Source organism: Astyanax mexicanus, chromosome 13 (assembly GCF_023375975.1).
Source record: "Astyanax mexicanus isolate ESR-SI-001 chromosome 13, AstMex3_surface, whole genome shotgun sequence".
Taxonomy (NCBI): Eukaryota; Metazoa; Chordata; class Actinopteri; order Characiformes; family Acestrorhamphidae; genus Astyanax; species Astyanax mexicanus.
Window position 1 is genome coordinate 51,243,048 of NC_064420.1, and position 12,598 is coordinate 51,255,645.

At 34.4% G+C, this 12,598-nt stretch overlaps 1 protein-coding gene across 1 annotated transcript in view; it reads right to left on the reverse strand.

Moving 5' to 3' along the window:
* cdh26.1 (cadherin 26, tandem duplicate 1) overlaps window positions 1-4,830 on the reverse strand; it is a 49,872-nt gene extending 45,042 nt beyond the window's left edge. Inside the window, exon 1 of the mRNA XM_049462878.1 lies at window positions 4,657-4,830. Coding sequence (XP_049318835.1) covers window positions 4,657-4,689 — 33 coding nt within the window. The 5' untranslated portion in view covers window positions 4,690-4,830. The remainder of the gene's footprint in view (window positions 1-4,656) is intronic.
* Window positions 4,831-12,598: the final 7,768 nt, after the last annotated feature.

The following is a 12,598-nucleotide window of genomic DNA, read 5'->3' on the forward strand; positions in this document are numbered from 1 at the left end:
TAATCTACACAGATTTCTCTCCTGGGTGAGTAAACCACCGTTTATTTACAGTAAGCTTAGATTTCTAATGTTTTATATATAAGGGTGAGTTTCAGTGAAGTTTCTCCAGCACTAAGGCTAGGAGCAGCAGCATTAGCATTACATGAGTGTTTCGTAAGCCAGGGTGATATTAGCTGGCGGTTTGTTTGTTTTAACATGGTAAACATGCAAACTACAGTCTGATAGATTCACCTCTGAATGGTGAAAGAGCTAGTGCTTAGCGCTGTGGTTAGCGGCTAATGCTAACGTTGCTCGATCCTTGGTGCTGGAGAACTAAACTGAAACTCCTGTGTAACTCTGTACTTCAGTGGAGTGTCTTTACTGCTCTTTAATACCTGACTGATAGAATTCATACATACATCAACATTTTTATTTATAGTACTTTAGTTTATTTTATTAATATTATTCACTTATTTTATGATTAATATTTTGCTTTGTACTGCGCTCCTGTATTGCATCTGTAATCAGATACCTTCTCCTCTCTCAGTCCGAGTTGCCAGGTTTGAGGATTTCATGCCAAAAAAAAAACATTGTCATGGGTGTAAATTTGAAAGGTCACAGGGTTCATTTTACTTTTCTTTTCACAATTATTTTACCTTCCATATAACCATATAAATGTTCAAATTCAAAGTTATATAGTTGTTACTCTTAATTAATGTTATATCAGGATTTTAATATTAAAATATTTAGTAAAGTGACCTGTAGTATCGCAGTAAGAACAAAATGTGAATCAACTGCTGAGATAATGAGCCCGAGGCTGAATTAAACCCCACATTTTTTTAAGTAAGTAAAGCGCTAAAACTGAGCTTTTAAAATCATTTTTAGGTGAACAGAATGATGTAAATTAACATTGCAACACTGAAGAAGCGTAGACCTGTTATTATTTCATAAAAATGTTTATTAAGAACAGATCTCTTAAAAAGATTAAAACACAAACTATGCAAACAATAATCCACGGGCCTAAACATCAGTAAATTAGAATTAAACTACCGGAGTGATGTCTGAATAAATTTAATCCAATATATTTTTACATGGTTTAAGAATCTAAAATACCTTCTAAACAAACTAACTTTTTTATATTAAGCTTTATAAAGCCTTAAAGTGCAAAAACACAAAAAAACAGCAAAATATCTTTACACTGCACAATCATTAACTCTAAGCTAATATAATTTAACAAGGTTTAAAAATATAAAATACTTTCTACACAAGCAAATGTTTTATTTTAAGCATATATCCTAAGTGTGAAAACACACTGCGCAGAGAGAGCTGTGTGATTTTCTTAACTTCTGCAACTTTTATTTAAAACACAGTTTGATTTGTTACTTTACTATATTGTGATTATTACACCATAGTTTTATATAAACTAAAAATAGCATTAAAACAGACGGCCTACATCACAGATTATTTTCTCGACCCGAGAAAGGTGGTGGGATTAACGGTCAGGCATTAAATTGGGCTCGCCCTAGTGAAATAAAAGTAGGTTAAAATATACTAAGCATTATTATGCTATGGTGAACTAAAGTGTTCGTGTAGACACATAATTTTTAATCAGTATATTTAAAGAGTGCTAAAATGAAACAGCTTTTTTAGTACATATTATAATTTAATTACAGTATAAAAATAAAACAAAAGTCTTACTTAAATTGTGCTAAGTGTACTTAACTGTACTAAAATGGAACTACAGTATTTTACATATAGTTAAGTAATATTTAAACTACGTCATGTATGTAACCCATACCTGTCAAGTTTTAGATTTAAAAATAAGGGATATTTTCCTCTGTCCGCTTAAAGTCGTCCCACCAGCCCAACGAAGGTTCAGTATCCCTTACATTTTAAAACAGGTTTACAAAAAATCTAAAATAAACACATGTGAACCACTTACACACAACAATTAGATAATCAGAATCTGAACATGTTGTGGACATTCCTACATATGTCATTCTTTTAATACAGCCAAATTAAAAACCCTTTTCTATATATTTTTTTTTTATTTAAGATTTCATGTCTTTTTTGTAATAAATGCACTCTTTTATATGATATATGTTTTATTTATTTAATGGATTTAAAATGGATTTAAAACATTCTGCAAAATGACTGTTGGTGACCTAAAAATGGTATTATGAGCTTTTACTAAAAGGACATGGACCAGATATATTCCATCAGTAAAAATTAGTCCTAAGGGGCCTACACAATTAATAATTTTTAATTAATACTTCTTCCTTTTGATCACTCCACCCCTGATCAGTTCAGTTAATGTCGGTTCTCTCCACATTTCTAGTTAAACTGAGTCACAAGCTGTAATTTTTTTTATTTTAAAAGGTTTAATCTGTGTGTTTTATTTCGGAGTATTTTTAAGCAGCTATCAGAAAAATCTCATCACAGTTTCCATGATTAGACTACCGTTACCTTTCTTTTAGAAAAATCGCTGCATGTATGTTTTAACATCAGCTGCTCCAACTAGCTGCCTGAACTCACAGCGAGGAGGGCGGGGCTTCCCCACACTGACCCTCCTTGCAAGCTGATTGGCTGTTTCTCCTGAAAGGCGGGACTTTCTCCTTGAACCGGCTCCACGATTGGTTAAGAGACACAGAGCGGTCAGTGCCCTGTCTCCTTAATAATATATATATTTTTATTGTAATATAATACGGGAAATTTACGGGAAAATACTAATACGGGAGGACGGCGGGAAAGAGGAGTAAAATACGGTAGTTTCCCGGCCAAAACGGGAGACTTGACAGGTATGATGTAACCCCATATTTTAAATATGCTTACAGTAAAATTATAATACATTTAATTATTAGAGTATTACAACTGTATCACTCTTTATTATAAACCAGGTATATTAGATTAGACATGTACTAAGAATTAATGTTAAATACATGTGATATATTTACATTAGAGTACAAATATACATGCTTCTTGTTTCTGTCTTTTGTAAGAATCACACTTCTAGTATACTTCATTTTGTATAAAAATATATTTTAATATACTGTACTACAATTTTTAGCGTCTTACAAATTACACTGTATCCTCTAGTTATACTTATACTTATATTTTTCTAATTATAATTACAGATCATTGAAATACACTTTAACTGTTATATTAATTAAATATCTAAATATATATTTTTTAAAATGTACCAATGTAGTAATTTAATTTACTTTCTAAAAACTTACATGACACATTGTACTTTAAGTGAACTACTGTAACAGTTGTTACATTTGATGAAAGCATAATATTAATGTACTTTTAATATATTTAACAAAGTACATAAATATGTTAGTATATTTACAGCATACTTAGACATTTCTAAACATGTTTTAACTACAATTAAGTATATATATATTTTTTTAAACCAGGGCAGAGTATCAGTGTTCAGTAATGGGTCTGGGATCTAATGGGTTAAATATATTTAACGTGTATGTGTATTCGTTAGGTAAAAATATATTTTAATATACTGTATTACAATTTTTAGCATGTTACAAATTTACTTTACTTTATTTAACACTGTATCCTATAATTTATTGTACTTGTCTTTTCCTAATTATATTTACAGAGCATTCAAATACACTTTAACTGTTATATTAATGTAATACCTAAATATATATATTTTATAATTTATCAATGTAGTAATTTAACTTACTTTCTAAAAAGTTACATGATACATTATATTTTAAGTAACCTGCTGTAACAGTTGTTACATTTGAAAATATTAATGTACTTTTAATATATTTTTTCGTAAAGTACATAAACCTGTTAGTATATTTACAGCATACTTAGACATTTCTTAATATGTTTTAAGTACAATTAAGTATATAGTATCAGTGTTCAGTAATGGGTCTAGACTCTAATTGGTTAAATATATTTAAAGTGTATGTGTGCAGGCCTGCAGTGTGCAGGTATTACTGATATTATCTGTCATTTATCTGTTATTCTGCTCTTTGATGTGTCATCCTGGTGTCTGTTTTTCTGATTAGATCTAACAGATTCTCTGAGGATGAATCATTATCAGTCAGTGGAACGGCTGCAGGTTTATACACCTGCCCAGGAGGCAGGATTATACAAAATATATAAAATACAGTATATACCCAGTTATTTATACTGTATATCATCACAAAATAACTAAATAAAACCCCAATAAATTAATCTAAATGCAGTTTTATTGGAGAGAAGCAGTAATAATAGTAGTATTATTTATGACAAATTATTTTTTTGAAAGTGTTAAATTTTAAAAAGAAGCAAAATGATCTGAAAATAGAATAAGGCACTTTTAGTAGTAAGTAAATAAACAGTAAGCTTATCATTAATAATATATAATAAGTCTTATATAATAATATCTATGAGAAATGTGATATTTAAACTACAGCTAAGTGAATTTAAGAAAATCAGAATCAGTTTTTGCTGTGTGGAGCTTCTTACAGTCTGATATATTTACTCTGTATTTAACAGGATTTTACTCGCTCTAATGTTTTATTTAGCGCTGTGGTTAAGAGCTGATCCTTCAGACATTGGACATATATTATAAATATATTGTAAATATATGATAAATATATTGTAAATATATCACAAATAAATTGTAAATATATCTTAAATATATTGTAAATATATTGTACTCACTGTCAGAAGGAGGAAAATGAAGGTAATCCTCATCCTGAAGATCCGAGAGACTCAATAATCCACAACCTTCAGCTGAACCAGATCTTTAAAGATCAATTCCAACCTCTGCTCTCTCGACCTCTTTCTGTTTCTCTCTCTCTCTCTCTCTCTCTCTCTCTCTCTCTATCGCTGTCTCTCTCCCTCACTCTCTTTCTCCCCCTCGCTCTCTCACTCTATCTCTCTCTCTCTCTCTCTTTCTGTTGGTAATGTAAATGTGAGAGTGGAGAACACCTGAGGGGACAGGTGTGGGAGTGGCCTGTTTGACATGCTCTACTGGAGAAAAGAGAAATACTCCTCTTCTATCGTTCTTCTCCTCCACCCCCTTCTCTTCCTCCTCCTCCTCCTCTTCTCCTCTTCTCTTTAATTAAGGGTCAGGTTTCAGGTGAGCAGGAACAGGACGGTCAGGTGAGGTACGGCAGAAATACTGAACGTTAATTCTGCTTCTGAAGATTTTCACCAGGTTCACTATTACACACACAGTATGTAAATATATGGTACCAGGAGCCAATGGAGAATGGTGTATTTTTCACACTGGATTTTAAGACACATTATGCAACACTAGTAAGGAACATGGGTTCCGCTAGACCTGTAAAACCTGTAAAAAACTGTAGTTCTGAAAAAAGGTAAACAAGTGAATTAAGTAAAGTTTACTAAAAGAAAGGATTGATTCAATAAAAATAAATGAAGTAAAGTTTACTAAAAGAAAGGATTGATTCAGTAAAAATAAATGAAGTAAAGTTTACTAAAAGAAAGGATTGATTCAGTAAAAATAAATGAAGTAAAGTTTACTAAAAGAAAGGATTGATTCAGTAAAATAAATGAAGTAAAGTTTAATAAAAGAAAGGATTGATTCAGTAAAATAAATGAAGTTAAGTTTACTAAAAGAAAGGATTGAATCAGTAAAAATAAATGAGTAAAGTTTACTAAAAGAAAGGATTGATTAGTAAAAATAAATGAAGTTTACTAAAAGAAAGGATTGATTCAGTAAAAATAAATGAAGTAAAGTTTACTAAAAGAAAGGATTGATTAGTAAAAATAAATGAAGTTTACTAAAAGAAAGGATTGAATCAGTAAAAATAAATGAAGTAAAGTTTACTAAAAGAAAGGATTGACTGAAGTTCAGTTCTCTTATTTACTCTGTGTAACTCTATTTAAGTCTTGAAACCGAGTTGAAGTTACTTAAATTTATCTGAAATTAAATTTACTTAAAAAAAGCAAATGCAGAAAGTTGTGAAAAATTTTTTTAAGTAAATTTTACTCATGGTTTTTTCAGTGTTCTGGCTGGAGGTTGAAGGTGTGGAGAGTATGGAGAGTACAATGTTTCTGTATCTGTGATTGTGCAGAAAGTCCTGCGACAAAAACATACCAACATACAACATAAATATATGTCCTGTGGCTCATTGTAAAATGTGTAAAGAAGAGATTACTAAGGACCCCCAGTGAGGAAGTATGTGATTGGATAAGAAAGTGATAGCACCTGTGAAGGAAGTGTGATCAGGCTTAAGGGGAAGTGGACCTGTGTTCTTCACCACATCACCAACGTTCACCAGTGACCAGGTGTGAGCGTCCTCCATACAGCTCTGAAGAACAGAGCAGGAGGCGGCACCACTTTAATATAAGACCACCTTTATAAAGGGTTTATAAAGGGTTTATAAATGGTTTATAAATGGTTTGTAAATTAGATTATTACTTATTATTGATTAGGTTGTAAATGCCTTAAAAACCATTGATAATCAGTTAAAACACATCAATTAAAAAAGCAACAGTGGCAACTTACTCATTTAATTTATAGTAAATAGTAAAACATACATATAAATATATTAATATTACAGGTTTAATGCTGATTGATGGAAAACACAAAGTAAAATCAGTATCTAGGATAGGGGTGTCCAAACTTTTTTTGTTGGGGGCCAGAAGGAGAAATATATTTGAAGTCACGGACCACAGACTCTGTAATAAAACAAATAATGAAATATACCACTTTAAATAATACTTTTTCCTGATTATTTCATTTACACACCATTTTACTTGATTTACTATCTTTATCTTTGACAGTGTTGTGTAAACTAAGATTTTTCAAATTGATGTTTCATTTCATGATGTCTCTTAATATTTAACTCCTTAATTACGGCAACTTTTAGACTCTTTGCCCTGTTTTTCTGCGCAAGAAATGCGCACTCTCTCCGCTTTTAGACTCTTTGGCCCGTTTTTCTGCGCAAGAAATGCGCACTCTCTCCGCTTTTAGATTCCTTGGCCCGTTTTTCTGCGCAAGAAATGTGCACTCTTTCCGCTTTTAGACTCTTTTGCCCCAATTTTCTGCGCTAGAAATGCGCACTCTCTCCGCTTTTAGACTCTTTTGCCCCAATTTTCTGCGCTAGAAATGCGCACTCTCTCCGCTTTTAGACTCTTTGGCCCGTTTTTTTTGCGCTAGAAATGCGCACTCTCTCCGCTTTTAGACTCTTTGGCCCGTTTTTCTGCGCTAGAAATGCGCACTCTCTCCACTTTTAGACTCTTTGGCCCGTTTTTCTGCGCTAGAAATGCGCACTCTCTCCGCTTTTAGACTCTTTGGCCTGTTTTTCTGCGCTAGAAATGCGCACTCTCTCCGCTTTTAGATTCTTTGGCCCGTTTTTCTGCGCTAGAAATGCGCACTCTCTCCACTTTTAGACTCTTTGGCCTGTTTTTCTGCGCTAGAAATGCGCACTCTCTCCACTTTTAGACTCTTTGGCCCGTTTTTCTGCGCTAGAAATGCGCACTCTCTCCGCTTTTAGACTCTTTGGCCTGTTTTTCTGCGCTAGAAATGCGCACTCTCTCCACTTTTAGACTCTTTGGCCCGTTTTTCTGCGCTAGAAATGCGCACTCTCTCCGCTTTTAGATTCTTTGGCCCGTTTTTCTGCGCTAGAAATGCGCACCCTCTCCGCTTTTAGACTCTTTGGCCCGTTTCTGACACCTAGCGTTCAAACTTTGAATCTCACATTATAAAACCTGCTTAACAGCGGGACAACTTTCATTCTATTTCTAAAATACCTCGTGGGCCGCTCCAAAAAAGGAAACGGGCCACAAATGTCCCGCGGGCCGTAGTTTGGACACCCCTGATCTAGAAGGATATGATTTTTAACAGTATAAATGAGAGTGGAATCATTATTTTGCTATTTTATTATAATTTTCAGCTCACTGTTGCCATTTCTATTTATGTGTTTATATATTAATTAACTGCTTATCAATGGGTTTTAAAGGATTTGCAACCTACTTAATAACCATTACTAAACTTGTTTATAAACCCTTCATAAACCCTTTATAAAGGTAGTCTTGTTTTAAAGTGTTTCCCATGATGTGTAAAATAGCTAGCTAAAGAGCTAACGCTAGCCATGTTAAGATAGCTAGTTAAGATAACATAGCTAGCATTAGCTATTTAGCTAGCTATCTGAACGTAGCTAGCATTATTCACTTCTAAGAACTAACGCTAAGAGCTAATGCTAGCTAAAGAGCTAATGCTAGCCATGTTAAGATAGCTAGTTAAGATAACATAGCTAGCATTAGCTATTTAGCTAGCTATCTTAACATAGCTAGCATTATTTACTTATAAGAGCTAACGTTAAGAGCCAATGCTAGCTAAAGAGCTAACCCTAGCCATGTTAAGATAGCTAGCCAACGCTAGCCAGCTAGCTAACGCTAACTGGAGAAGAGAAGCTAAATAGCCGGCCTTCTTACTTCCAAACTGAACTGCTTATCAACCAAACAGCGCCTGGATGGTTTAATATCCACTTAAATCATCTACATATTAACCAACCAAATTAAAAAAAAAACAACCATAAATATATTATAATTTAGTGTGTAAACATTTTAGATGAGAAATTGCCCCCTCAAATAAATTCCATCATATTACGCCAGTGTGTCTTTGCTATCGTAACGACGGGAAAAGTATACCTTGCGTGCCTTGAAAAGCAAAGCAAAAGTCATGTCACTAATTCTCTTAATTAATGATGGGTGTGGTTAATTAATTTTGGGCGTAATGTGAAAGAATAAACCAATCAGAGTGTCTCTTGTTCATCATTCTCTTTAAGAGTAGATCAGGTGAGCTCTGACTTTGGCGGATTGCTATTGTAACGGTGCAGCTACCTGGATGTGTCCAACAAACTCTTCTCAGCAGAGGAAACTGAGCTGCTGGTTGATGCTGTGAAGGAGCTCCAGCAGCTCATTTACGGGAACAGCAATGTTATTTTATTTACTATTCTGTTTATTGTTGATGTAAAAGTTAGATTTGTGCACTGCTGCGTGTTGCCAAGATAGCGATGAACGTCTGACTGTTGGCGTCTGTCTAGGTTGTATTCAGTCAGTGGAGCTCCTGTGTTTTCTGTTACCAAGATAAACAAGCAAAACTCCTGTTTAAAGCTCTGTTACTATTTAAACCAGGCAGGAGGAAGATAAGAGTGATGATAGAGTGAAAGTGAGAGTGAAAGAAAGTAGTGATTTCTTCTGCTTTGTATAAAAACTCTTCCCCTGTTCTCTGTTTCTACAGTAGTGAATATCGGTGGTGATTGAGGTTAATCACTGTAATAACATTAATCTCAGTAGTGCTTCATCAGCAGCTCCTCTCTCATCACTCTGATCTTTACATTATTCCTGAGATCATCTCAAAGAAAACATCAGACCATCAGTCCGAGTAAAAAAACTGAACTGACAGTTCACACAGATCACAGTTCTGATCACAGATCTGCTGTAAAACAGGTGAAGACAGATCTTTATTCCTCTAAAATCAACATAAAATAACATATATATCTCCTACCGGGTAAATCCATCAGCTCCTCCCTCTGTTATAATAAAGCTCTGCTCTGGGCGGGGCAGAATGACGGAGGGGTTTATTCTGAGTGGTTCAGTGTTTTTACTTTATTTTATAATGTTCTGTATTGTAGATTAATACTAAACTCATCCAAACCATACCAGAATATGTTTTATTATATTTTAGATTCTATAAAGTATCTCCTCTTGTTTAGATGATCAGTTTTGAACATCTCTGCTGGATTTTCTCAGTCAGCTTTATGAGGTAGAGTCTCCTGGAATTCAGGCTTTCAGTTAACAGCTGTGCTGAACTCATCAAGAGTTAATTACTTGAATTTCTTGTCTCTTAATAAAGTGTTTGAGAGCATCAGTTAAAGTAAAGTAGTGAAGAGGTAGAGTTACAGGTATACAGTGAATAGTGAATATTTGAGTAATGTTCGAATCCAGGTTATGAGAAGAAACAACTAGATAGATAGATCATAACAGGGTACAAGAAATACTCACAAGAAATGCACACACAAAATAAACAAAAGAAATACACACACGAAATATACACACAAAATACACAGACAGAATACACAGACAAAATATACACACGAAATATACACACACGAAATACGTAGACAAAATATACACATGAAATACATAGACAAAATATACACACGAAATATACACACAAAATACACAGACAGAATACACAGACAAAATATACACAAGATATACACACACGAAATACGTAGACAAAATATACACACGAAATACATAGATAAAATATACACACGAAATATACACACACAAAATATACACAGACAAAATACATACAAGAAATATACACATGAAATACACACAAGAAACGGATGGTAAAAAATACAATATACAAGTATCCAAAGAGAAAAGGCTCAGTATTATTGCATATATATTTACTCAACTAAATAAAGAAAAAATACTTTAAGAATAGAAATGAAGGTCAGTCAATCTGGAAAAAAAAAGAATTTCAAGATCTTTGAAAAGGTTTCCTCAAGTGCAGAAGCCACAAAGACCATCAAAAACATTATTGTATGGTATTGATGATGTTGATGATGATGATGATGATGATGTTGATTATTTACTATGTATTTTCATATTGTGTTTTATTTATTTATTTTTTTTTTATGCAATGTAAAGCGTCTTTGAGTATCCTGAAAAGCGCTATAAAAATAAAATGTATTATTATTATTATTATTATTATTATAAAGATGAAACTGGCACTCATCAGGACCGTCACAGGATTGGAAAGAAAGAGCGAGAGTTTCCTCTGTTGTACAGGATACGTTATTCAGAGTTACCTGCCACAGAAACTGATATATTTGATGAGTATTTTGGTTTGTTTAACACTGTTTTTAAGTTACTACATGATTCCTTATGTGTTCCATTACAGTCTGAAAGATCACTTTACTATTCATTTACTATGAATGAAATGTATTTTATATATATTGAATGTATTTTACTGATCTGGGGTGGGTTTCCCGAAAACGATCAATCTTAGCGAATAACGAACGAACTAACGAATGACGTGAGTAAAGAACGAGCCAGTTCTGCGAGTGTTTCCCAAAGAGCTTCGCAAAGCGGAAATTAACGAACGAGGTTTAAGAGCGTCTTTGTTGACTCCTCCCCCAAAACAGCGCACTCAATCGATCCACAAATATCGATTCAACACTGCCAATATGCAGTATTTATTCACTATTACACCCTAAAAACGTAGAAATGTGTTGTAATCATCAATATTATACATATTCTGAAATTTAAATTACAAAAGGATTTACTTTGGCATTAATAAAATACTCCTAAAGATACATATGACTAAATAAATAATAAAAAATCTAATATGTATATATATATATTAGGGGTGTCACGATCTCGATATTTTATCGAAATCGAATCGAAATGAGGTCATGGTCTCGAGTATCGAAGTCAAAAAGAGGATCGACGATCCCTCCCGCGCGCGCTACGCAAATAGCGCAGCGCGCTACGCAAATGGCGCGGCACCAACACAGCGCATCCTATTCATTTAAATAGAGATAGCCACTGCATGAGCGCAGCCCCGCCCTCAGTTCTGCTGTGTGAGAGACAGCTGCCTTTCAACCACGGAGGAGAAACTGAAAACGGATTTATAGAAATATAGACAGGGCTCTCAAGTTTTGAGTGTCGGCGGGAGTGTGATCACTGTTTTTTATCTGTCCAACGGGGGAGGGGGGGCGGGGGTTGGGCGCGCAGGTTTTGTATCTGTATCTAACGGAGGGGTGGGTGCGCGCAGGTGAGAGCGTGTGAACTCGCTGAAATGCGTGTGTCAGTGTGACTTGAGAACACTGACTATAGATCACAGTGAGGTGGATTAAAAATCTTAAACTTATAATTGACTACACCTGTTGCTTTCCATTGAATTAAAAAAACATCTTTCTCTCAGATAAAGTAAACACAAGCGTGTTTCTGACTAAAATAAAAGCTTTTCAGGAGAGATATAAGTTATGTGTAAATATTTATAAGACAATACCTGACAAAATCTGTTTTAATGACGTTAATAAACATCACTGTGACAGCGCTAACCACAGTTTCACCACATCACTTATCTAACCAGCCTGTACTGATTTCTGCCCCCCAATAACGCTTTCAATAACCTCTAATAGCCTTTAATAGTCTTCAGTAGCCTTTAAAAGACTTACCTGGCGGCCGTGGTGTGTCCACTAAACTCCGTAGTTATAAACATCCTGAGGTTAGCAGCGCGCTAACTGACCTGTTTATAATGTAATCCGAGCAGTGCCTCCGTGTCGGCTGTTCTAACCTGCTGCTGTTAGCTGCTTGGGCTGAAAGATGAACTGTAGTGAGCTGTATTATCCGGTTAGTGGGGTTAAAACCTTTATTTGTTTACAGAAACAGTAAAAACGGACTGGCTGAGCTCTGTAGCCCGTGGCTGGGCTGTACTGAAGTAGTGACTGAGTGAAGAGAGCGGGGCTTGTGCTGCTGCTGCTAGTGGTTGGATGAAGAACTGCAGCTTCATGTAATGAGCAGTTTCACCAGCCATCCACACACAGCTCTGATAAACTGCTTGTTTTAATAGTGCACACTGTTGCTACCAAAAAAAGTCACTAGA